The sequence below is a fragment of the Hippopotamus amphibius genome, chromosome 11, assembly GCF_030028045.1.
Source record: "Hippopotamus amphibius kiboko isolate mHipAmp2 chromosome 11, mHipAmp2.hap2, whole genome shotgun sequence".
NCBI lineage: Eukaryota > Metazoa > Chordata > Mammalia > Artiodactyla > Hippopotamidae > Hippopotamus > Hippopotamus amphibius.
Genome location: NC_080196.1, coordinates 42,934,003 through 42,959,516, shown reverse-complemented (window position 1 = coordinate 42,959,516; position 25,514 = coordinate 42,934,003). Strand labels below are relative to the sequence as shown.

At 57.2% G+C, this 25,514-nt stretch overlaps 1 protein-coding gene and 1 long non-coding RNA gene across 2 annotated transcripts in view; one reads left to right on the top strand and one right to left on the bottom strand.

Moving 5' to 3' along the window:
- SYNGAP1 (synaptic Ras GTPase activating protein 1) overlaps positions 1 to 24,745 on the top strand; it is a 31,245-nt gene extending 6,500 nt beyond the window's left edge. Inside the window, exons 4-19 of the mRNA XM_057699816.1 lie at positions 5,579 to 5,670; positions 6,131 to 6,252; positions 8,066 to 8,219; positions 8,445 to 8,543; positions 9,962 to 10,588; positions 10,723 to 10,867; positions 11,093 to 11,237; positions 12,792 to 13,028; positions 13,159 to 13,360; positions 13,575 to 13,753; positions 14,409 to 14,450; positions 14,841 to 15,915; positions 16,319 to 16,492; positions 17,711 to 17,922; positions 19,067 to 19,157; positions 22,833 to 24,745. Of these exons, the coding sequence (XP_057555799.1) occupies positions 5,579 to 5,670; positions 6,131 to 6,252; positions 8,066 to 8,219; positions 8,445 to 8,543; positions 9,962 to 10,588; positions 10,723 to 10,867; positions 11,093 to 11,237; positions 12,792 to 13,028; positions 13,159 to 13,360; positions 13,575 to 13,753; positions 14,409 to 14,450; positions 14,841 to 15,915; positions 16,319 to 16,492; positions 17,711 to 17,922; positions 19,067 to 19,157; positions 22,833 to 22,979 (3,743 nt within the window). The 3' untranslated portion in view covers positions 22,980 to 24,745. The remainder of the gene's footprint in view (positions 1 to 5,578; positions 5,671 to 6,130; positions 6,253 to 8,065; positions 8,220 to 8,444; positions 8,544 to 9,961; positions 10,589 to 10,722; positions 10,868 to 11,092; positions 11,238 to 12,791; positions 13,029 to 13,158; positions 13,361 to 13,574; positions 13,754 to 14,408; positions 14,451 to 14,840; positions 15,916 to 16,318; positions 16,493 to 17,710; positions 17,923 to 19,066; positions 19,158 to 22,832) is intronic.
- On the bottom strand, positions 18,656 to 25,486 carry LOC130831569 (uncharacterized). Its single transcript, XR_009048075.1, has 3 exons — positions 25,419 to 25,486; positions 22,555 to 22,658; positions 18,656 to 18,884 (listed from the first exon to the last, which is right to left on the bottom strand). It is a non-coding gene; the product is annotated as an uncharacterized LOC130831569 (long non-coding RNA).
- Between the last annotated feature and the right edge of the window lie 28 nt (positions 25,487 to 25,514).

The window sequence follows — 25,514 nt, the reverse complement described above, 5'->3', positions numbered from 1 at the left end:
ACCCCCATCTCATCTTTCTGTCTGTCTGTGGAGCTATGTGCTTGGTCTGTCTCTCCAACTCTCCCTCTCTCCATCTGTCTCTTCCCCTCCCTCCCTCTTTCTGCCCCCCCTCCACCCCCCTCTTTAGTCATTTAAAAAAAGATTTTTGTCTTCCTGAGAAGTTCGCTTAAAAGGTTTCCATGGGAACAGTGAGGGGAGATGAAGGCAGAGAACAGAGATCTGCAGCCAAGGTGCAGAGAGACGCCCTCAGCCCCCGGAAACCCCCTTGTCACTGCCCCCATCCCTGTGTTCCTTTTGCAGGACCAAGGGTCCAGGTCCTTCATCCCCTCAACCCCTTGCGACCCCTTTCTTCCACCAGCTCCCCCTCCCCTCAGGGATCCAGGCTTCCAGTTTCTCTTCCTTGGAGTGAGCCAGTAGCCTGTCTCCGTTCCTTGGCTCCCTTCGGCCCTCTTCTGATAGGCCCAGGCCTTACTGCCCTTGGGGGCCAGCTCTGGACCCCTGGGTGGATGGGTGGCCAGGGGTGTGTGTCATTGTCATGGAAACTTCTGACCATGGGGGTGTGTGGGTAGCACATCTCTGTGAGGCAAAGCCAGGTGGTGGTGGTGGTGGTGGAGTGTGTACAGGGAATGTGTGTGATGTCTGTCACATCTGTGTGTGTTGGGGGGGAGGGGGAGTCAGTCATGTCCATGTCTGGGGAAGGTCTGTGTACATGTGTGCATACCTGTGTGTCGAGGCCAGAGTGGTCACATGCTTATAGAGCATGTTTATTATACATCCGGTGGTTGGCGTCTCTGCCCACATATTTCCCTTCTTTTCCCTTACCCTCAGTACTCAGGGTCTGGGGTGTCTGGTGTGGGTCTCCTGTGTGTTTAGGGGCAGGGCACCCATGTGTGTGTGGAGTTGGGGATGGTATGTGGAGGTGTTTGTGTTGGAGATTCAATAGGGGCTGGGAGGGGGTCCAGGGATATATATATTTGGGGGGGAGGGTTTAACGAAAGAGTTGATAGCTGGTGAACGTCTGGGGTCCTCAGGGGGACGTGGAATGTGTAAAGGGCTTGGAGGATGTGCTGCAGGGAACACAGGAGTCTTTGGGGCCCTGGGGGCCTGGGTCCGAGAAGGTCTGTGCCGAGGCTGTGGACTCTAGAGCCCAGGAGAGGTCGCCGGACCTTTGAGGGGCATTGGCATCCAGGGCTCCTCCTCCGCTGGGTGGAGCCGCCGCCCCTCGGTTTCCCTCCGTGGTTTTGATGGGGGGGTCCTGCTCAGGAGGGGATGGTGGGAGGCCCGGTTGGTTTGGGGGGTCCCCTCGCCCCCCTCCCGCGTCTCTCTCGCGCTGTCTCCGGGCGACGGGGCTCGTGACAGAGGCGGCCACGGCAGCAGCGGTCGCCTAGCAACGGCGGCGGGGCCCGGGCAACGGCGGCAGCGGCGGGAGCGGCGGCGGAGGCAGCCGTTCCCGCGGCCGTCACCGCGCGGCCGTCCCGGCCGTCCCGGGCCCCGCCGCCGCCCCCACCGCGCCGGGCGGCGCGAGCCGGGCCGCGCCGCCCCCTCTCCCGCCGCACCCCGCCCCTCCCCCGCGCAGGGGCGGGGCCCCTCCCCCACCGGGGGACACCCCCGACCCCCCCTCCGGGGGGGCGGTGCGAGGTAAGGGCGGGGCGGGCGGACGAGGAGCGCGCGTTGTGGGGGGGGGCCGCGCTCGTGGGGGCGGGGGCGCGCGTGTGCGTGGGCGCGGGGAGGGGGGTGGGGAGGCCGCGGCGGCGGCGGCGGCGGCGGCAGCTGCTCCCTCCGCATGTTCTCGCTGCATCTTCCGAGTGGGGGGAGTTATGGTAACTGGAGGGGGGCAGCGGAGGTCGGGGGGTCGGGGACCGGCCTCGTGGGGCCAGGGTCTTGAGCGCGCGTGGGCGGCCGGTGTGGGGTGGTCTTGGAGCCCCTCTATGGAGGTGGCAGCCCGGGTGTCCGTGTGTGTGTGTGTCGGTGTCCAGGCTCGTGTCCCCTGTGTGTCGGTGCCATGTGCACACGGGGGCCCAGTTCCTCGTGCACACATGTGCAGCCAGCCGTTTGCAAGTCTGTCCTGTCGTATCCTGTTTCTGCCGGCTTCCTGCCTAGTGGGCTGCTGGGCTGGCCACTGGCTGGTGGGGCAGCCCTTGGCCAAACTGGTACCTGTCACCTCTGACCCTGAGAATCCATGTCCCTTGCTGGACTCACCTCCTTTCAGTCTCCTGTGTGTGGGGATGTGTGGCTGCATGAGAAGGATTTTCTGTGTCCCTGGTGGCAAGTGTGTGTCTTTGCATGTGTGTTCCATCATTGGCCTGGGTATCTGTGTCAATCCCAGCACGAGTGTCCAGGGTGTGTCTGGATGTGGGTGGTGTGCAAGTGGGGGGAGAGAGTAAGTGTATGTGAGTGTGTTCCTTGGAATCCTACCTTGTATGAAACACCTTTGGGCTAGCAGGTGTGAGCTTCTGCTTGGTTAGGGAGTGGGGACAGAAAAGCTGAAAAGGGAAAGAGTGGGGTAAAGAGGAAAAGTGGGGAGTTCAGGGAGAGGAGGAATGAGAGAGGCTTGAAGAGGAGAGAGAGCCCGGGAAAGAATAGCTAGAAAGATGGGAGATGGTGGAGTTGGATTTAGAAGAGAGAAGAGAAGAGAAGAGGGCTTAAAATGGGGAACTGGTCGGAGAAGGGGCCAGGAAGCTGGGGAGGCAGTGTTGGGAAGAGAGGAGAAAGGGCTAGATGGGGTTGGGGGTCATGTAGGCTATGTAGGATCAGCCTTGGTTGGATTGGGAAGGCCATCATGCAGGCTGGCTCACAGTGAGGCCTGGCACAGCAGGAACTACCATGAGAGGTTCCTGTTCCCAGCACAGAGTTCCCCCACCCCCATTTCTCTGCTCTCTGTCCAACTCTGTTCCTCCACCTGCTTTGGCAGCCTCCCTCCATGGCTCCCCTTGAGAGCTGCCAGCTGGGTGTGACAGGGAAGAAAGGCCAAAGGGTAGGTTAGGAACTTGGGGGGTTGGCGGGCAGGGGGAGATTCTGTGGGTGATGGCAAGATTAGGGAGGTTGGAGAGGCGAGAGTCCAGGCCCTCGCTGTGTGTGTGTGTGTGTGTGTGTGTGTGTGTGTGTGTGTGCAATTGTGTGTGTATACAGGGTGTGTACATGTGTGGGTGTGTGCACAATGCCTGTGTTATGGGTCTGTGTAGGTGGCTCTTATGCATGTGCATGCGTGTATACATCGTGCAGGGATGGGACACGGAGACCCAGGATTGCGGTGTGCGCTTAGCAGGTTTGCTCTGTATGTGGACTTGGGTGTGTGCCCTGTTGTCCGTACATGTCACTGCATGCAGCACTGATAACAGGATGTCCTGTGTTTGTGTCCCTCTGCCCCTTTTTCTTCTGTGTTTGTGCTCTTTTTTTCATCGTGGCAGTGAGGGTCTTTGTAAGCGTATGTATGTGTGGCCTCCACGTACCTCTGACTTATATGTGAGTTTATGGATCTTAGTGCTTGGTTAGATGTATAAGGTTATATGACTTCCAAGAATCAAGCAAATCAGTTTGCACATCGTTCTTCTGTTAATTTTTTAGTTCCAAAACGGAATTTTAGTGGATTTGAAGTTAGACTTTCTGCCTTTATTACAGGAGTTTGTATATGAAAATAATGGCTGAGCTACATTCCATGGCATAAGAATGAGGCAGCCAGACCTGAGAAAGGCAAAGACTAGGAAGGAGAGAGCCTGAACCCTTAGGTGCATTGTTGAGTGTGTAACAGAAGGGTAATTAACACATTTGCTCCTTGGTTTTTCTTTATCCTGGTAGCAACCACAGATTCCTGTGTTGGAGTCAGGGGAGGGCTGGGAGAGAAGAAGGGCTTGTCCTGAGACAGACTGGTTGTGGTTGTACTTTTCGTGTGAATGAAGGATGCTTGTGCTTTGGGGGCATGGGGATACCTTGGTGCGGTCAGGATCATGGTGTACTCAAGCTTGTATCTTAGAGGTTAAAGTGGCTTCCTCTGTGTGGAGGCCCTGTGTGTGTCTCTGGGTTAAATGTCCCTTTCTGTAACGTGATTGCCTGAGGGACTGGGGCCCCACGTCCACACCAGCAGCTCTCATGTGAGTGTCTGGCTCCAAGTATGTACTCCCCTGTTGCATTGCTCACATATGTCTGAGCATGTATCCTGTGGGGTATGTGGGCCCCAGGGTCTCAGAATGTGGACCCATGGCACCCCCATGCTCACAGTTGTCTCTATGTCTCATAAGCACCTAGATCCCTCTTTATTTTTTGTATTGTGGTTCTCACGTACACCCCCCCACAGCTCAGTGTATGTTTCTGTGCTTTACACATGTGTTCCTGAGGGATTGACGAGGGTTCCTGTGTCATGGAATCCACATTATTGTGTGCCCATCTCCTAACACCTGGGTTTTAGAGGCATAGGGAAGCTGGGGACTGATTCTAGGGCAATTTGCAGGCGATTTGCAATTCAGGAAGCCTACAGTGAACGTGTAGCTGTGGCCCTCCCTTGTTCTGGAAACTAGAGGGTTAACAGGCAGCTCTTCCGGTTCCCCCCCTCCAGCCTGTAGCTTCTTGTTGCTGTGGAGATGGTAGCCCCGCCCCTGATGCAGCACCTGCCCCCCCATTGGCTGCAGTGGTGACTGTGGGGCTGAGGGGGGAGCCCAGGCCTGGGCAGCCATTCTGGAGCTGGAGCCCGAGCTTGGCATCCCCCCACTTTCATTCTCCTCTAGCCCCTCGGCCCCTCTAAATTCCCTGGCAGCAGAGCCTCAGCTTCACTCCTCGGAGCTGCCCCCACTCTAGACTCTGAGCAGTCCGAGCTTCATCGGCATTCACCTCCCCTCCTCCTCCTCTCCCTGCCCTCACTTGGGATCCCCACTGCCTGTCCTTCTCACTCCCTGCCCAGTCCCCTGCATTCTTCTCTTTTCCCCTTCCCCTCTTCCCTTCTGAGTCCCTGCCACTGCAGTGCACTTGGAACTGGTCCCTTCTCCCCTCCCCCCCTGCCCCTTGCTTGAATTTTCTGTCCCCAGGCTTCTTCCGCTTCCATTCCTCACAGGTTCTTTCCAAGACTTCCCCCTCCAGTGCAGGGAGGGGGTCATGGGAGGTAGTCCTGGCTCTCCAGACAGGAAGGGGTTCCAGGAGGGGGGGCCAGGTGGAAGATGTGCCCAGCTGAGGGAGGAGGAAAGCCTGCCTCTGGTCAGTGACCTTTAACCTGACTTCCCCCCCCAGCTCACCCCTTCCTAGGGGGGTGGGCACCAAGGACCTAGGTTCTGTGGATCTTCGGTGTCCTTTGTTCCTGGAGTTTCACTGACCCTCTCAGCCATGTCCCTTTGCTGACTGCCAGCCCCAGTTATGGGCCTAAGGCCTCCCACCCCGTCCCCCTCCGGGGGCTCCGGCTCGGGTTCCTTGCCCCCTCCTTCCCGCCGTCAGCCTCTCAGCCGCCGCTGCTCTTCCTGCTGCTTTCCGGGGGGTAGGTGAGGCTGGAGCTGCGGGGCAGAGGGAGGTGGGCAAGTGTGCTGGGGCCAGGGATGGAAACCTGGGCTAACGGCGACCCCCTCCCCAATTTCCCTTCCTGCCCTTTTCTCCCCTCCAGAATACCACTTGGGTCGCTCGAGGAGGAAGAGCGTCCCAGGGGGAAAGCAGTACAGCATGGAGGCCGCCCCCGCTGCACCCTTCCGGCCCTCGGTGAGTGAAGGTGCTCGCCAGATGTGGCTCAGCTGGGTCCCCTCCCCTCCAGCCCCAGCTGGAGCCCCAGGAGTGTGAGAAAGGGGGCGGGGGGGGGGGGGCGGGGAGAGAGAGAGAATGTGTGTGTGTGTGTGTGTGTGTGTGTGTGTGTCCCCATCTCTTTGGTTTCCCCCTTCTTGGCTCTGCCCCCCTGCTGCTCAGACCAGCCCTCCCACCTTCTCCAGGATGGGGTGTGTGTGTGTGTGTGTGTGTGTGTGTGTGTGTGTGTGTGCGCACTCGTACCCGTGGGAGCAAAGGAAGACAAACTGGTAGCAGGGCTCCTATCCCCCTTTCCTTGCCTCTAGAGACTTCCCTTTTCACCCCATCCCACCTTCATCCAAGGACTCTTTACCAGCTGAGCTGTGAGGCGGTAGAACCAACCCTGTCCCAACCCACCCTATCCCCATTTCCCCCACCCCAGCAAGGCTTCCTGAGCCGGAGGCTAAAAAGCTCCATCAAACGCACGAAGTCACAACCCAAACTTGACCGGACCAGCAGCTTTCGCCAGATCCTGCCTCGCTTCCGAAGTGCCGACCATGACCGGTACGGGGCCTGGTGTGGGCTGGAACGGGGCAGGATGAGTTGGATGCAGTGTAGGGGCCTCTAGAGTGAGGTTGGAGGGGTAGGGGTTCTCAGAGTGCAGAGCTTGACGGCTTGAGATTGATTGAGAGGTGTTGTGGGGCAGGGGCCAGAATGGAGGGGCAGCAGGAGAGGGGCTGGGTGCAGGGTGTGGGGAGAGGATGAGCAGCAGGGCAGGAAAAAGGATGAAGGTGAAGCCAAGGAGGGACGGACTCTTCTGGCCGATGGAAGGATGGGCTGCAGCCCAGGATGGAAGGAGCTGTGCAGAAGGACAGAGAAGGAGTGACAGAGCCTGGGAGGAACATTTAAGGAATCCAGGGAAGGGGCGGTGGGCTGGTTGGAGGGGAGCAGTGTGATCCAGGGTATGTGGGAGAGCTGGCAGGCTAGGGTGGGGCTGGCAGGTATTCACTGATGAGAGAAGGCTCAGCGTAGAGCCTGACAGAGAAGGGGAAGCAGGTGTGCAGGTCAACAGACTGGGAGGGGAGGCTGGAGGGTTAATCCAGGGACTGAAGCCTGAGGAAGAAGCCTGCAGAGAAGTCCAGAGAGCACTGTCTCCAAGGCTGGGCATGAGGGAAATCTTGCTTGCTCCTATGGTCTGCTTCTTGGGGTCCCTTGTTGGGTTTTCCCCTCACCCGGTTCTCCCCGAGGGAGAACCCTGTCCTTCCTTTCCCCCATGTCTGGCCACCCCCAGATGGGGCAGGTAGGGAGGTTGCAATAGGTGAGTCACACCTTCCCCTCCCCGCTCCCATGTCACCAGAGCTGGATTTGGGGCCGGCAGGGGGGTGAGGGCCTGGTATTCCTGGCCGCGGGGGCGGGGGGCCGGGGGAGCGTGGCGCTGACGGCAACAGAGCCCAAGATGACGGGGCTGCTATAAATAGCTCCATGGAGGCTCCCACACCCGAGCTCCCCTCCCGCTCCCCTACTGCTCTCTACTCTTCATCCCCCAGCAGGCTCGGCTCCCAGCACGAGCAGGCTGTCCTGTGGCCTGGCCTCCACCCCTCTCAGCCCCTTTCACCTGCTGCTTTCCTGCCGTGATTTGTTTGTCCCCCCACCCCCCACCTTTGTCCCCACCTCCAGCTCTCCAGTGGCCTCTCCTTGTCTTCTCCCATCTCGTCTTTCTGCACATACCTTTCCCTCCTCCTCTTCTCCTCGCCCTATCTTTTCTTCCCCAGTCCCCATTTTCAGTTCCTTGTCTCCATTCTCACTCTTCTGCCCACAGCCTTCTCCTATTTCTTATGATTTTCCCTAACTCTTTCCCCCGATTCTGCTGAAACTTGTCCTCTTATCTCATTCATTTTTGGATTCATTAAGTGCATTTTAGGCACTACCTGTGTGCCAGGCCCAGACCAACATCTTTGTACTTCTGGTTCTTTAGTCCCACCTTTTTTCCCTTATATTGAAGCTGTGATTTCGGGGCAGGGGGTGGTCACCTAGAAGTCCCACCTAGAAGTGTCCAAGGCTCACCTGTTCTCTTTTTTTTCTGCCATGGTCCTTTTCTGGGTTGAGATATTTCTAGGTGTCCCCAGTCCTCATAACCCCTTAGGTGGTGGACTGAGGGGAGGGGGTTTCTTAAAGGGTTCTCGTTTCTCTCACATCCCTCATGTCCTTCCCTGGGGATAGGCTGGATTTCTTTCTGTCTGGCTGTGTCCCTGTGGAAGGTGGGTTTAGGAGGCCCTTTGTCCAGGTCTCCGTCCTAGAGCCAGGTTGGCGATGCAGGCCTCTGGGTGTTTGTGCAGAGTGGGGCCCTGATCCTCCCTCCTGGACCCCCACCTGCCAGGGCCCGGTTGATGCAGAGCTTTAAAGAGTCCCACTCTCACGAGTCCTTGCTGAGTCCTAGCAGTGCAGCCGAGGCCTTGGAGCTCAACCTGGATGAAGATTCCATTATCAAGCCAGTGCACAGCTCCATCCTGGGCCAGGAGTTCTGTTTTGAGGTACTAGGTGTAGGGGGCTGGGGAGGACCAAAGGGTGGGGGTCACGGAGGGGGAGGGCAGAGAGACCTGGAGAAAGCAACAGAGGTGGGGATGTCAAGTAAATAGAAGCCTCTGGGGCTGGAAGAAAGGAGGATCAGCCAGGGAGAAAAAGATGGTGGTGGACTCTCAGTCCTTGGGAGTCATCTCCCCTCTAGAGCCCCATCTGACCTCCACACCCCTCTCCAGGTAACAACGTCATCAGGAACAAAATGTTTTGCCTGTCGTTCTGCGGCCGAAAGGGACAAATGGATCGAGAATCTGCAGCGGGCGGTAAAACCCAACAAGGTATTGGGAATACAGGGTACATAGACAGCATGGGCAAGGCAGAGGTCAAGCTGCAGGGGAAGCTGGTGGCTTAGGGGAGGAGGGGACCTGGAGGAGCAGACCCCCATTTTCCTCTGAGTCCCCCACTTCTTTTTCCTTTCTTTCTACCTTATGGTGTTTCCCTACATAGAAATCATAGACTTATAGAGCTGATGGGGCTCTGGAAGTCCTCTGGTGCATCTTCCCTGCAAGCAGGGATGTCCCACTAATACCCTGACAGGTGGGCGCCTGGCCCCTGCTTGCAGTGTTTCTGCAGGACACGTAGATTTGTCAGGTAGCTGAGCCTTTAGACCTTGGTTTCCTCTCTGTACAACTGGTAGGAATGGGATTGAACTAGATAATCTCTAAGATCCCTTTGGCTCAAAAATTGTATGAGTCTTTGTTCTTCCCAGGAGAAATGCTCCTAGTTCTGTCAGCTGTTCTCTGTTTCCCAGTTTCCAGTGAGCTCACAGTCCTGGTGGCCTCCTCTGTGGGAACCCTTGTTTGTCAGTGTCCTTCTTAAAAACTAGACCCAAGATGCTGGATGTGAACCACCCCATGAAGAGTGCAAACACCAGGCTCTTTTCACACTGCAGCATCACCTGAGCCTCACTGGTCAATTGTCATGCTCCAGGCCCTTTTCACACTAAATAGTCTCACCTTCTGCATTTATACATTTTTTTTCCGATTAATTTTTGATTGTCTTTGAAGGATTCCTCAGTTCTCCTGTTCAAATTCCACCTTAATATTTTGGGTTTATTATTGTAGCTTTTAAAATCTTTTCTCAATACGAATTGTGTCATCTGATGTATGAGTTCCCTCTGTATCAGTTTCCTGTGGCTGCTGTAACAAATTACCACTAACTGGATTGCTTAAAACAACAGAAATTTATTCTATGACAGTTCAGGAGACCAGCAGTCAAAAATCAAGGTGTTAGGAGGGCCTTGCTCCCTCAGAAACTCTAGGAAGAATCTTCCCTTGTCCCTTCATAGTTTCTGGTGGTTGCCGGCAGTCTCTGGCATCCCTTAACTTATAGTTGCATCTGCACATTTTCTACCTCTGTTTTCATGTGGTCACCTCCCCTCCTTGTGTCTCTGGTCTCCAAATCTCCCTCTCCATATAGACCCCAGTCATTGGCTTTAGGGTCCACCCTAGTCCAGTATGACCACGTCTTAATGTGACTGTATCTGCAAGGACCATATTTCCATTTAAGGCCACATTCCTAGGTTCTGAGTAGACATGAATTTGGGGGGGACATGGTTCAGTCCTGCACATGCCTTCTCAACCTTGTGATTGCTGGTCGTGGAGACTATCTGGCTTTTTCACTGTCTCTCCTCTTTTGGTGTTTCTGTCTCTCTGTCCCTTCCCCTTCATCTGCTGTGCCTACCCTACCCTGCCAGGACAACAGCCGCCGGGTGGACAATGTGTTGAAGCTGTGGATCATAGAAGCCCGGGAACTGCCCCCCAAGAAGCGGTACTACTGCGAGCTCTGCCTGGATGATATGCTGTACGCGCGCACCACCTCCAAGCCCCGCTCAGCCTCAGGGGACACTGTCTTCTGGGGCGAGCACTTCGAGTTCAACAACCTGCCGGCTGTCCGGGCCCTGCGGCTGCACCTGTACCGTGACTCAGACAAAAAACGCAAGAAGGACAAGGCGGGCTATGTCGGCCTGGTGACTGTACCCGTGGCCACCCTGGCTGGGCGCCACTTCACAGAGCAGTGGTACCCTGTGACCCTGCCGACAGGCAGTGGGGGCTCCGGGGGCATGGGAGGCTCGGGAGGGGGAGGGGGCTCAGGGGGTGGCTCAGGGGGCAAGGGCAAAGGAGGTTGCCCGGCTGTGCGGCTGAAAGCACGTTACCAGACAATGAGCATCCTGCCCATGGAGCTGTATAAGGAGTTTGCAGAGTATGTCACCAACCATTATCGGATGCTATGTGCAGTGTTGGAGCCCGCTCTGAATGTCAAGGGCAAGGAGGAGGTCGCCAGTGCGCTGGTTCACATCCTGCAGAGTACGGGCAAGGCCAAGGTTAGTGCCGGGCCCTCAGAACAAGGTGACCTGGGAGTAGGCACTCACTTGTGGGGACAGTAAGAGTAGGGTACATCTGTCTTCATCAGCTTGGGTTGGACACAGGCTGACCCTTGGCTTTTCCCTGGCCCCAGGACTTCCTTTCAGACATGGCCATGTCTGAAGTGGACCGGTTCATGGAACGGGAGCATCTCATATTCCGCGAGAACACGCTCGCCACTAAAGCCATAGAAGAGTACATGAGACTGATTGGTCAGAAATACCTCAAGGATGCCATTGGTATGGCCCACCCACAGGTCTTCCCAAACCTGCCAGATGCCCGCTGCAGCCCTCAATGCAGCTACTCCAGACCCCAAGTCCACCCTGCCTCAGCTTGATGTTTCTAAGCCCAGAGTCCCCAGCCTCCAGCCTCCAGCCTGATTCCAAGATTCCCCAAACCCCGGCAGCCCCTGTCCCTGCCCTTTTAAAGTGTGACCGCCCCCCATTCTGTCCCCACCCCTGCAGGGGAATTCATCCGTGCTCTGTATGAATCTGAGGAGAACTGTGAGGTGGACCCCATCAAGTGCACGGCGTCCAGTCTAGCAGAGCACCAGGCCAACCTGCGGATGTGCTGTGAGTTGGCCCTGTGCAAGGTGGTCAACTCCCATTGGTGAGACTGGGAACGCTGGGTTGGGTGGCCAGGGTTGGGGGAGTCGTGTGTTCATCTGTTCATCCATCTGTCCATCTTCAAAGAGGACTGAGAACCAGTTATGGGCAAGGCACTGTGTTTGGTGCCGTAGAGCAGACAGAGAGCCATGAGGCTTGGCTTCTGCCCTCCGGTGCAGAGGACCTGCACTAGAATGAGTAGGGACAGATTACATACGTAGAAAGGCACAGAACAGTGTAGTATGTGTTAAGTTCCAAGTAAGGGTACCCCCGCCCCCCCCCCCCCCCCACCGCCACCTCCGCAATGCAACACAAGGGTCAGAGAAGGCAGAACTTTGATTGAGATAAGCAGAGAAGGCTTCATGGAGGAGGTGCCCCCTGGGCTGGGCTTGGAAGACTGGGTCAGGTTCTGATGTATAGAATATGGTGGGCCGAGAAGACGTTTCAGGAGCAGGCTGTGGAACAGGCCCACGCATGAAGGTGAGAGGTCCTGGGACAGCAGGTAGAAGTGGTTTAGTGGAGCCTGTGGCTCTCAGTGGAGAGTGGTGGGAGACATGTCCGGACAGGGTGAGGAGAGTTAGAATCTGAAGGCCTCCACTGCCAGGTTAAGGAGTTGGAGTTCATTGGTAGGTCGTGGGATGCCCAGTAGTGTCATGATTGTGAAGGTTAATCTTTAAGTGGAGGTGGGTGAGGGGGGTAGCTAGAGTAGGGAGAATGAAGTCCAGGCTAGTTGGGGGCTGTTGTTAGTGGGTCAGGCATGGAAATCAGATCCTGAGTTAGGATGGTTGCAGGAGCAGTAAAAAGGGGCTGCTGTAAGGATCCTCTGTGGAAAGGATCAGCAGGAGTCATCAGCTGATTGGAAAGGAGGGGGCATATCTGTGGGAAGCGAGGACAATGCCCAAGGCCATGAGGCTGGTGGTTGGGAGACTAGTGGCCTCCTTGACAGAACCGGGGAGTCAGGAGGGAAAGCCCAGTGGAGGTTGGAGGTGTGGGGAGCAATGCTGAGCTCCACTTTATACCAGTCAGAGTTTAAGGTGTCAATGGGACATTGAAGAGGAGGACCAGGGATGTGGGGGGAGTGAGCTCTGAGCCATTCCAGGGACTGGGGATCATGCCTGGGGTGCCTCCATCCCCATTTCCCTGGAATCCAGAAGAGTTGGGGGGTCCGAGCTCCCTGTACCTCGAGTGACCCTCCATCTCTCTCCCATCTCTGTCTCTCCCTGGTGTCTGTTTTTCTTCTCCTCCTCTCCTGTCTCTCTCACACACGCTCCCGTCCCTCTCCGATGTGTCCCTTTCCCCTCACCTCCTCTCCCCTTCATTTCTTTCTCCCTGCCCCGTCTGTCCCCTCTGTTCCCTCTGCCATAGCCCTCTTCTTCCAGCAGCCTCCTGTCCTCCTCCTGCACTCCCTCCCTCCCTGTTGCTCTCACCTCTGTTTCCACACCCTCACCTCCTACCACCCCCCTCAGCATGTTCCCTGGAAGCTGAGGGTCTCTGGGGCTCAGTCCCGGTCTCTCTCTTTCTCTCTCTCTCTCTCTGTCTTCCCACCCCTTCCCCCCAGCGTGTTCCCGAGGGAGCTGAAGGAGGTGTTTGCATCTTGGCGACTGCGCTGCGCAGAGCGGGGCCGGGAGGACATCGCAGACCGGCTGATCAGCGCCTCGCTCTTCCTGCGCTTCCTCTGCCCGGCCATCATGTCGCCCAGTCTCTTTGGGCTCATGCAGGAGTACCCAGATGAGCAGACCTCGCGAACCCTCACCCTCATCGCCAAGGTCATCCAGAACCTGGCCAACTTTTCCAAGTGAGGGGAGCCTCAGGCTGGGGATCGGGCGGGGCTAGCGTGGGCAGGAAGGGTCTCTCAAGTCCCTAGAGATAGGAGTGTGTTGGAGGCCTTTTGGGTATGACCTGTACCTTCTGGATACCTTGGCCAGGTTTACCTCAAAGGAGGACTTTCTGGGCTTCATGAACGAGTTTCTGGAGCTGGAGTGGGGTTCCATGCAGCAGTTCCTGTACGAGATCTCCAACCTGGACACGCTAACCAACAGCAGTAGCTTTGAGGGTTACATCGACCTGGGCCGAGAGCTCTCCACGCTGCACGCCCTGCTCTGGGAGGTGCTGCCCCAACTCAGCAAGGTCAGCACAGGCCCCTTGGCCCATCCTCAGGTCTCCAGAGGCTCCTGTGGCCCGGAGACCACCCCCTGCGCCGATTCTTCCCCCTTCCTGTTCCCAGACGTGTCACTGCCACTTCCACTGCCACTTCCCCAGCTCAGACACCTTCTACCTGAACTCTCTGAAGCCCCCTTAAAGCTGGGCTCTTAGCCTCTTGGTAACAGCCTCCCCTTTCCAGGAAGCCCTCCTGAAGCTGGGCCCGCTGCCCCGGCTCCTCAACGACATCAGCACGGCTCTAAGGAACCCCAACATCCAAAGGCAGCCGAGCCGTCAGAGCGAGCGGCCCCGGCCTCAGCCTGTGGTGCTGCGGGGCCCTTCAGCCGAGATGCAGGGCTACATGATGCGGGACCTCAACAGGTGAGCCACCCCAGGACCCCCGGCCTGTGCCCTAGGCACCCTTACGCTTCTGTCCTGGATACATTCTGCTGGGCCCCATGTGCCTTTCTCGAGGGTTTGAAAGAAAGGAAAGAGAAGTATCTTCTCAGAGAAAACGGCAAGGAAACAGGTCCAGTCAGTAGTTAGCTGCGAGCCAAGGGGAGCAAGGAATGCAGAGCCCCTGCAAGACGTGCAGCGATTACTCCTGCTCCAGCCTGGCGTGAGCCTAGGGGGTCCCAGGCCTGTCCCAGAGCTGGGGTTCAGCCAGTACACCTGAACCAGCCACCTGGTGTCAGAACATTCAGATAGCTCTACACTAGTTGGTAAAGCAGCACTGTCCCCAGCCTCGCCACCAGGACCCTGTGACCTTGCCCCGATCCAACACTAGAGCAGCGGCCTCTGGACACCACCCCACCGGGGCCTCCCTGCCACAGCCTCCAGGCTGGGGGGCGTGCAGAGCCACAGCCGCCACTCGTTGTCTTGATGACCGTCCTGCTCGTTCCTCTGCCCGAGTCCCTCCCTCCATGACACCATACCCATCCCACCATCCCCGCCTCTCCTTCCACGCGGCCCCAACTTTTGCCTGCCTCTCTCCTTCTCTCTGTCTGTGCTCGCCCCTCTTCCCATCTCTCTCCAGCTCCATCGACCTTCAGTCCTTCATGGCTCGAGGCCTCAACAGGTGAGGGGCTCTCCCCTCCCCAGCCCTCTTCTCCTGTCTGCCCCCCACCCCAACTCCAGTAGCCGTCACCTCCCTCTGCTCCTCTTCTCTTCCATGCGCCCTCATCTCCTCCACATCTGCCCAGACCTGCCCCTCATCGCTCCTCTTGCTGCCCCATCTCCCCTCCTCCAGCCTTCCCTCCCTTCCCAGAGGGACCCTGTCCCATCTTATTTCCCTCCCATCCCCTCCCATCGCCTCTGCCTGCCTGCCCTCTCCCAAGATCACCGCCAGCTCTCAGCCCGTCCCTGCGGGTCCCACTCTTCACCCCAGGCCTGAGCTGGACCACAGAGGCTCACCTGCCAGGAGTCTGGGTCTTACCTCCCACTCGTGTGCCCACTTCCCTTCCCGCAGCTCTATGGACATGGCTCGCCTCCCCTCCCCAACCAAGGAAAAGCCCCCGCCACCGCCGCCTGGTGCGGGGAAAGACCTGTTCTATGTCAGCCGCCCACCCCTGGCCCGGTCCTCACCTGCGTACTGCACGAGCAGCTCGGACATCACAGAACCAGAGCAGAAGATGCTAAGTGTCAACAAGAGCGTCTCCATGCTGGACCTGCAGGGTGACGGGCCCGGCGGCCGCCTCAACAGCAGCAGCGTGTCCAACCTAGCAGCCGTCGGGGACCTGCTGCACTCGAGCCAGGCCTCCCTGACCGCGGCCTTGGGGCTGCGGCCTGCGCCCGCTGGCCGCCTTTCCCAGGGGAGTGGCTCATCCATCACGGCCGCCGGCATGCGCCTCAGCCAGATGGGCGTCACCACGGACGGCGTCCCTGCCCAGCAACTGCGCATCCCCCTCTCCTTCCAGAATCCTCTCTTCCACATGGCTGCTGATGGGCCCGGGCCCCCGGGGGGCCATGGAGGGGGCGGCGGCCATGGCCCACCCTCCTCCCATCACCATCATCACCACCATCATCACCACCGAGGTGGAGAGCCCCCAGGGGACACCTTTGCCCCGTTCCATGGCTATAGCAAGAGCGAGGACCTCTCCTCAGGGGTCCCCAAGCCCCCCGCCGCTTCCATCCTCCACAGCCACAGCTACAGTGATGAGTTTGGACCCTCTGGCACTGACTTCACGCGTCGGCAGCTCTCACTCCAGGACAACCTGCAGCACATGCTTTCCCCACCCCAGATCACCATTGGTCCCCAGAGGCCCGTCCCCCCAGGGCCTGGAGGTGGGGGCAGCGGCGGGGGCAGCGGCGGGGGTGGCGGGGGCCAGCCGCCTCCATTGCAGAGGGGAAAGTCTCAGCAGCTGACAGTCAGCGCTGCCCAGAAACCCCGGCCGTCCAGCGGGAACCTGTTGCAGTCGCCGGAGCCGAGTTATGGCCCTGCCCGTCCTCGGCAACAGAGCCTCAGCAAGGAGGGCAGCATTGGGGGCAGTGGGGGCAGCGGCGGCGGAGGGGGTGGAGGGCTCAAGCCCTCCATCACCAAGCAGGTAGGTGAGGGTGAAGGAAGGCTGGAGGGGTGAAAAGCAGGGAGGGAAGAAGGGAGAGGGTTGGGCGGGGTGGGGGCGTTGAACAGAGTCTGTGGTCTGAAGTTACAATTTTCTCACTTCCTTTCATTCATTAAACGTGCGTAGAGGGCCTGCTTTGCCCCCACACGCTATTCTAGGAGCTGTGCACTTGGCAGTGAATGAAAGACAAAACTCCCTGCCCTCATGGGGCTCCCGAGGGAGACGTGATGAATAACTTAGCATAGCGTTGACGAGGTGACGGGTGCTCGCGCGGGGGACAGGATGGGGACTCTCATCTCTCTGGGCAGCGCTCCCTCCCTCTAAAAGCACTCTGCCTCCTCCCACTTTCCCTGTCTCTTTCTGCCCCTACCTCGTCCTGTCCCAGCATTCTCAGACGCCATCCACGCTGAACCCCACGATGCCAGCCTCTGAGCGGACGGTGGCCTGGGTCTCCAACATGCCTCACCTGTCAGCTGACATCGAGAGCGCCCATATCGAGCGGGAAGAGTACAAGCTCAAGGAGTATTCAAAGTCCATGGATGAGAGCCGGCTGGACAGGGTACGCAGGGCCCTCCCTGCCCCAAGCCCCATCCTTCCATTTACCCACAGGGCAGCCTTCTGGTCTCTTCCAAGGGTAATATCCAGGGTCAGGTAGTTATGATTAAAAAAAGGACAAAGAGCTGACGTCCTCTCCTGAGAAACCCTCGGTCTGTCAGGGGAGGCCAGATACAGTCAGTCTGTTAAAAAGCCCATTTCAACTCTGTTTTTTTTTGGTTACACACATCGTACACTGTCCGGGGGAAAGCATGCTCTGTATTAGGCTGCTTCTATGTTCTTCCCCGGGAAAACATAAGCCCTGGCTCCTGTGACTTCTCAGGAAAGGAGAAGTTACTTCACTAGGAGTGGGAGCTGACACACTGGGTGAGGGGCAGAGCAGTCGTGCTACAAGCCATGCACAGCTTACCCAGTCACTGTCCCGTGGGCATTGGTGACAGAGTTGGCAGTCAGGGGTCATGCTTGGGAAAGTGGTGTGTATCTGCCCATGTGTGGAAAAACCGTGCAGACTCTCAGCTGGTGGTGGCCCCGAGCAAAAGTCAGCAGGAGCTCTGGCCTTTACACACTTAGCAGAAAGTTCCTTGGGAACCATTGCTGCGAGGACCCTGAAGAAGATGGAGGCTGCAGGGTTAGATTATACGTATAGAATACGTGACTCCAACTGGTTTTTCGGAAGAAGTGGTCTCCGAGCAAAGGAAAATGTTGGGATTGATGTAGGTGGACTTGAGCTACGAAAATATCTCCAGGCTTTATAGTAAATTATTCCCAGCACCATTTAACAAGCTGAGGCCAAAATGCATTCCATGTGTGTCCAGGCTCCTGTGTGGATCCCCCGTGTCCAGATGCACATATGAGGGCATGTGTGTACCTCTAGGGTGGGGTAGTCCACCATCTTGCTCTATCTTGAGGGAGCCTCAGCCCCATGGAAGGGCCTTCTTAAAGGCGTGTGTGTGTGTGTGTGTGTGTGTGCGCCTTCTTAAAGGCGTGTGTGTGTGTGTGTGTGTGTGTGTGTGTGTGTGAGACCAGCAGGCAGTGTGTGTGTGTGTGTGTGTGTGTGTGTGTGTGTGTGTGTGAGAGACCAGCAGGCAAGGAAGGGCTGGAGGAGACTGCTGGGGTGTCCCTCACCACGCGGCAGCCATGCTTGGCAGGCAGAGGTAGAGGCTTGGTGGTGGGGTCAGGCACAGCCCCCCTCACAGCGCGGGGTCATGTGCCCGGCGGGCAGGTGAAGGAGTATGAGGAGGAGATCCACTCGCTGAAGGAGCGGCTGCACATGTCCAACCGGAAGCTGGAAGAGTATGAGCGGAGGCTGCTGTCCCAGGAAGAGCAGACAAGCAAAATCCTGATGCAGTATCAGGCCCGGCTGGAGCAGAGCGAGAAGAGGCTAAGGCAGCAGCAGGCAGAGAAGGACTCGCAGATCAAGAGCATCATTGGCAGGTGAGGGGCGGCCCGGGGAGGAGTGGTGAGGGAGAGCCTGAGGCTGAAGAGGGCCAGTGAGCTCCTCTCCAGCCCCCAGCCCCCAGCCCCCAGCCCCCAGCCCCCAACCCAGGGCAGCAGGAGGAAAGCCCAGCACCCTCCTCCCAGGGATGCCACCCACTCCATCATCACCAGATGGAGAGAAACCTCCCGCTTAGTGCGTTAAATGTCCCTTTACTAAACCCTGACCTCTCTCCTAGTAGAATAACTTCTGAAGCCCTTGGAAAATGTACCTCTGTCTAACCATCTCTCTGTGTCTGGACCTGGCCTAGGCTGTGACTCCCCACTGGTTATTCTCAGGCTAGTCTGTGATGTTCACCCCGAATCTAAGCAGGGGTCCCTTGGCCATAGGAGCCCCTGACCATCCCATCCTGGGCCCATCCTTGTCTGCAGCCATGGAAAGGTGCTCTGTCAGAAAGTGAATGAGGCTCATTTTAGGCTGTGCTCTGCCAAGCCCTGGGTGCCAAAGGAGGTGTCTCAGCAAGGGGGTCAGGTAGCTTGGTCAGTTAGTTAGGAGCCCATGCCCCACTCCAACCAGAGCCAGCTCCATTTCCACCCATTCTAAATGTATTTTTGCGTAAGATTAATTAGAAGAAAAAGGCTTGACTGAAACTTTTTTGAAAACCACTGCTCTGATATCCTTTATGAGAAATCACCTTAAGAATCTTCATTGAAGGCAGGGAGAGGCCGGGAATGATGATTGTAGAGACCCCTTTTAGGCGAGGGGTATTCAAGGTCTGCCCTGGAGACTCTGGCCTAGGTTCAGTGAGGTGGGGTAGGAGATCGAGAAGCCAGATCTTCAGTCGCAGGGTCTGAGGAAGGGCACGGTCCTGAGTGGGCGCATGGAGGGCCGGGGTGCCTGGTGGTAGGTAGGGGTCTCTGAGGCACAGAAACCCATCCTTATCAGGGAGATGCAAGTGTCCCTGAAAGGAAGGTGAATGTTGGGGAGTCTTTTGGGGTCAGAACAATGGAGGGATTCTGAGCGCAGGGGAGAAGGATGCCCAAGGCGCTTCCAGAGAGCTGCAGGTTCCCCGGGATCGGGAGCTCCCCGGGCAGGCTCCGCGCCCGTGCCCGCCACTAACCCCACTGAAGCCCGTCCCTTCAGGCTGATGCTGGTGGAGGAGGAGCTGCGCCGGGACCACCCCGCCATGGCTGAGCCGCTGCCCGAACCCAAGAAGAGGCTGCTCGACGCTCAGGTGGAAATTACAATGTCATTTATCTTCTCCGTGTCCCATCCCCATCCATCCCACTGTCCTTCGTGCAGTCACTGCACCAGCCACCCCAGCCCCATCACCATCCGTCTCTCCCATTGTCCTTTGTCCACTGGCTGTTCCTGGCAGCCCCCAGTGACCCCATCTTCATCCCGTTGTCTGTGCCTTTGTCACTCCCAGCAGCGCCTGCCCACCCTCCCTTGCACACTCCTGTCTGCGTTTCAGGACCTCCTGCCAGGACCTCAGTTTCTCTGCCCCCAGATCCCACCAAGTTCCTGGACCCCTGTCCCTTCCGGGCCCGCTCCTATGTGAGTCAGGGAGTTCGGCCTCCTCTAAGCTCCTCTCAGGACAGGAGGGCCAGAGGCTGCAGTTCGCTAGAACAGAGCCCAGGGCTGCAGGAGTACTAATGTCCCCAGGCTCTGGCTGGTGCCCTGGAGACTTGCGGTGCTCATCACCGCTGTTCTCTAGGCCCCCACAATTCCCATCTCCACAGCTGCTGCTAGGTCTCCTTTTCCCAACTTCTCAGATTCTGAAGGCCGTCCGTCCTGTAAGCTCTCCCTTCCTTCCCTCCGTGTTTAAGGCCCGGCTGCCTTTGGCTTGTCTCTCCCTCTGGTCCTCACACCTGACCGGCCACTCCAGCTCCCGGCTGCCCTCCCTCTCTCTCACCAGCCAGATTTTAGGACCTCCTTCCCGCCCCCTTACCCCTTGTTCTCCCCCAATTCTGCGCACTTCCTGCCCATGTTCCTCTTTCCTCTGCTCTGATCTCCAGGCTTCCCCCCCAACCCCAGCACCACCAAGGCTCCTGACCCCATGACCCCACTCTCTCCCCCTGCAGCTCCTCATCAGGTAATTCTCCTGGTTCCGCTTTGACCACGGGCGGAGGACACAGGGGGAGGTGACTCCGGACCACTGCAGGTTGGTCGTGAAGCCCACTCCCCTCTGACTCTCCAGAGCCTCTTCCCCGCTCACTGCTGCCCCCCACACCCGAGAACCTCCACAGACCTAGCCCTCTGGACACCTCCTGCACAGACCTGTCTCCCCAGGCACAGCCCCGAGAGCACTTCCTGCCGCCTCTCAGAACTGTTCAGAGACACCTGACCAGAACCAAGCACCTTACCCTAGATGGGCCCACACATCTCCAGATCACACTCGCCTTCCTACAAAACCTCCCCACAGCCTCCTCCTGACTTTCAGTCCTCTCTACCTCTCCAGTGTATGTCTGTCACCCCCCATTTCACCAAAGCGTCCTTGGGGGTTGGGACATTGGGGGCGGGGTTTGTTAAAGGAGTGGTGGTGATGCTGGGTTGGGGGGCCCTGGCTAAAGGGGCTGTGCTGGCTGCAGCAGGTAGGCTGGGGTTTCCTCTTTCTTCTCCCGCACCCTGGTTCTGTAGAGAGCCCTCCTTCCTCCCACCCCTCACCTGTTTCTCTCTCTTCCTCCTTCCTTACATCTGTGAGGTAGAAGGCATCTGGGGCTCCTGTTCGGCCCCACTGGGTGGGAATTAAGAGTGGGTAGTTAATTCAGGGAGACTTTTGGGGACGTGGAAAGGATGCTGTTCAGATGACAGGGTGAATGGAGCAAGGAGAAGGAGCGAGAAAGGAGCCTTAACAGATGTTAGGATGTGCACTGGCCCATGTGGCATGGGAGTTTGAAGTGGGGGGAGACGTCCTCCTAGATAAGATCATGGGCTTGGTGGCCATGTTGATTGCAGGCAGAGATGCCAGGAGCAGCAGGTTAAATGACCTCTCGTCAGTGCTCACAGCCCCGGGCTGCTAATGCCACTCACTCCCCCTCTCCTGCCGCCCATTGGCCTTGTTGGACACAGAGTCCTGCCTGAAAAGCCAGTAAATAGGAACCTGTCAGCCACTGACATCACTTCTGAGATGCTTTATTTTCCGTGGGATTGATCTGCAGTGGACAGTGGCTCCTCACACTTACTAATTTTAACTCTCTGCCTGCCCAGCCTCTCTGTCAAAGTAGGTAGTGAGTTGAAAACACATGCAAGGCACCAGGGGACCTCACCATTTAAAGGACTCCTGTGGTGAATTCTTTGTAAAATGAATAATGGCACCCTAATTTATCTCCTTTCTAAATTTGGGTCCATGGGGGTGAAGGAGGCATGCCTGTGTGCCGTTGCCGGCAGACAAGTAGAGGGAAGGGAATCTGAGGTTTCCTTCCCCTGCTTTCCTGCCACACTCAGGATCCCCTACCACGTGGGATTTCCTCTCTTGCTGACTTATGGAAAGTGTGGGAGATACTCAGCAAGCAAAGAGGGTGGCTTTGCTTAAATCTTGGGTTTGGGTGACCTTCTGAGAGGTGAGAAGAGCTGATCTGGGAGCCTCTGCTTGGAGTGTCTTTATATCATTTAGAGATTTGGTCAGACACAGCTAGGTTGCCAGGCGTCAATGCCTTATGGCCCAGGAAATAATTTGGACACTTTCCCTAAACCCCTTTCAGGTAGTGCTCCCTCTGCAACTCAGCCATTAATGTAAAAATTAATTTTGTGCCTGTATTTTTAAAAGCCGAAGCGAGCGACCTGAAGTGTAGGACACATGATTTTTTTCTCTTCTCCCAGCAGAGAAACAGAAGCCAGAGCTAAGGGGAGGAGCTAGAAGTTGGTCCAGGAGGGGAAGGAAGGGGTAGAATAGGACCAGGGGTGGGAGTAGGGTTTGGTACCCCTCACCCTCTAACTGGGAACCCAGGGTGAGGGAATGAAAGGAGCATGGGGGTGGAAAGGAACAGAAGCCCTTCTGCTTCCTGGGGATGCAGAGCTTGGGGCATGCTGTGTCTCTGCAGAAGCTCCTAGTCCTTTCCTTCCTGCCACTAGTGTGAGCAAGAGGTGGCCCCTCCCACAGTGTTTTCTCCTTCCCACATCACTTCCCTGAATCCCCTTCCTTTCCCCCAGTACAGTTAAACCTCTCTAATTTGGAATGTTATATTTGAGAAGATGGCCACTCTGAATAAGTCACAAAACTGAATGACAGTGTCTATTTAATGAAATGCATGTCTTCAAACTATATACAGTAAGTAGAACTCGATGAACAAGGCTTTCCCACTCGATGCCCTCAGGGAGCATGTAGATAGGCTTGAAAAGTCTGTTTTCTGGTTTAGGTTAAATATTCCCGCCCACAGACACGTTTCCACTATTAATTTACTTAGTACACCCTTTCTTCACAGATAAAGGAAAACTCAAGCCCAGTTTTTGTTCAAATTATGAAAAAAATTCCAAATCCATGGGGGTTTGGGTTAATGAGGTTTTGCTGTACTGCCTCCCCTTGTTCCCTCTACACAAAGTTCCCACCTCCGATTGGGGGTGGCCTGGGAGGGGGGCGCTGGGCAGGGGAAGATGCAAGGGTTAGGTTGGCGGTGAGATAGGAAACTTACTTCTTTTGGACTGGGTTCCTGGTGTGACTCCCTGGGTTGAAGGCCCCTCTTAGGAGTCAGGGGTGAAATTCTCTTCTCCCTGATCCCCGAAGATGTAACTTCTCCTGCAGGTGAGAAACAAAGGAGGAGGAGGCGGGTGGGTGTGTCCTGGGGAAAGGAGGTGGGATGTGGTTTGTGGAGTGGGCCGGCTCTGGGGGAGGCCCCTGCTAGGGGGCTGGCACCCAGGCCCCCGCGAAGCGTCTCAATAAGTCCGCGCTCTCCTCTTTGGTGTCTTGCAGGAGAGGCAGCTTCCCCCCTTGGGTCCAACAAACCCGCGTGTGACGCTGGCCCCACCTTGGAACGGCCTGGCCCCCCCAGCCCCACCTCCCCCACCCCGGCTGCAGATCACCGAGAACGGCGAGTTCCGAAACACCGCAGACCACTAGCCCACCCTGCATCACAGACCTCCTCCTTCCTCCCCGTGCACCCCACCCTGGACCGGCACCAACCACCAGGACGGGACGTCGCCGAGGGATAGCGGGATTGCCTCCCTGAATGCCTCCTTGGGGGGCACCAGTCCCCCACCCCCACCGCACCATTTCCAGGAGGGAGAGCGGGGACCCTTAGCTGCCCTTTCTCCTTCCTGTTGGGGTGCTGCCCCCTGTGACCCCCAGGACACCACCTACCCCACCCAGACCCCTTCACTCCGGGGTGCTATCCCCATCCTCTGCCTCATCGTTCCCCTGAGCACTGGGGGACAGACCCTCACCCCCACTATGGGGGTGCGGCACCTCCAAACTTTCAACTTCAGGGTGATTTTTTAGCAGTAACCAGAGCTGACAATCTAACTCCCCTCCACCGCCCCATTTTGGCCTCCCCTGTCCCCCTTGTTATGGGGAGGGGACCCCGGGTGAGGGGGCCCTATTACCCCTTGATTTCTCAGGAGCGTCTGGGGGGCTCAGCACGCACAAACTCCTCCTCCTCCTCCGGCCACTCTTAAATTTACTCCCTCCCCACCCAGAACCCAGATGGGGTGGAGGGGCCACCGGGGCAGGGAGGGGGCGGCAAGGGGGGAATGGGAGTTGTCTCCCCTTCTTCCCATACCTGATCTGCTCTTGGCTGGTCCCAGAGCGGGGTGAGGGGGCTTATGCCCCCCCCTCCCCCAGTGTGTTGGGTGGGGCGGAATTGAGGTTCAGGAGAGGGGTTAGGGTTTAGGAGGGGGTGTATGTTGGGGAGGACAGACTAGTTGATCTGCCCTACCCTGACACACACAGCCCCCCCTGCCCCTCCCCTCTCTCTTCTTGGTCTCTACTCCCAGGGGGAGGGGGGAACTTACTCTAGGAAAAGCCATGTCTCTCTCCCCCAGGGTGGGGGGACCTGTGTTGGAGGAGGGGTGTTGAGGGCCCCCTTCCATGACTCTGTCCCCCCGGGGAGGTAGGACAGGGCTGGGCTTCCCTCTCATCCTCCCCCCCTCCCCAATCTCCTTCCACCTCCCTCCCTCCCGCCAGCTCCACAATTTTTCGGTGTTTCTCTGTACATAGCTCTCTGGCGGGATAGGGGAGGTAGGATGGATGGGGTTTGGGGTGGGTAGGTCATAGGAGGGGAGAAGCCCCTCCTTGGCACCCCCTCTTCCCTGACTGCTGTCCCCTACCCAGCCTTGCCCCCTCATCCCTTCTTGCGTTTGGTATTGAGACTCTTCCCAGATTCCACCCTTCTTTTTTTGTATGGACAGTTCCCCTTGAGTCCCATCCCCCTACACACATACACCCAGCCGGGGCCAAATTTATACTTATATAAAAGTTGTAAATATGTGAAATTTTATCCCTGTGCCCTTTCCTTGCTTTCCCAACCTCAGACCCAACCCCGGGACTCCCTTTCCTCTTCTCTTCTTTGGCTGTTGTAATTATCTGGGGTTTGTACTGTACATATCCGGGGTGTGTGTGTGTGGGCTGGGGGCAACCCTTCTGTACAGAGCTTCCTGGCCCCCTCCCCCCCACGCTTCCCTCCCCGCCCCCTCCCGCCCTGCCCACCACCCTAAGAGTAGGGAGATGTTCTTCCTACCTGTTTTATTTTGTTTTCTCGTTCTTCCTCCCCACCCCACCCCACTTCCAGCCTATTCTATCCCCCACCACTGCCCCCTTTTCTCCACTCCCAGCCCCATTTCCTTTTTTTCTGGAGTGTGTGGTGAAACAGAAAAAATCATGTTTAATAAACGGAGATTGTTCTTTTATGGCTGTGCTGACTTTCCTAGGCTGGGACCTCCAGGAGGACCAGCAGGGTGACAGGATCTGCTTTTTGAGAGGAAGCTGCCAGCCTGGGAGAAACTGTATATCCTTGTGTGATGCCATAGACTTCGCCCTAGAATACTGCTCTCCCAACAAGCGAGGAGATTTATTGTTCCAGAGTAGGGGTTTTGCACTGGCCAAATTTACTCCGTCTCTCTCTCCCCTCACCAAGGCACCGCTTAACCCGAAGGAGTAAAGAAGTCAAGGTACAGAAGCATTCTCGGATCAAAGATTCCAAGTGTACATCTACATGTACCTTAAAAATAATTACCTAGAAATTAAGTTTATTTAATTGCTAGTTAGAGGAAAAATAAAAGTTGCTGGTTGAAATGCTCCGGTGCGGAATGAAGGAAAGAACTTGGTGCCTCAGCGATGCAGGGTCCAGTCCCAGAGCTACCACTTGCCAGCCTCGGTTCCCGCGAGGAAACGTAATGGAAACACCTACCTATCTGGCGGGGGCGGGGGGGGGGGGCAGAGGGATACAAGGTGATGCAGCCAGTACCTAGCCCATACAGTAGGTGCCCGCTTAATCTAGCCCTCTCAGCACCTATGGGGGCGGGCGCTAAACTTAATCACCGGAATGGCTCACGTGTTGCTCACCTTGGTCCCGGCTGCGTTCTACCCCTTCTGCGGCCAGCGACCTACCACCAGCACCGCCTTCTCGCTCGCGCAACCAATCAACATGAGGCTTGTAGG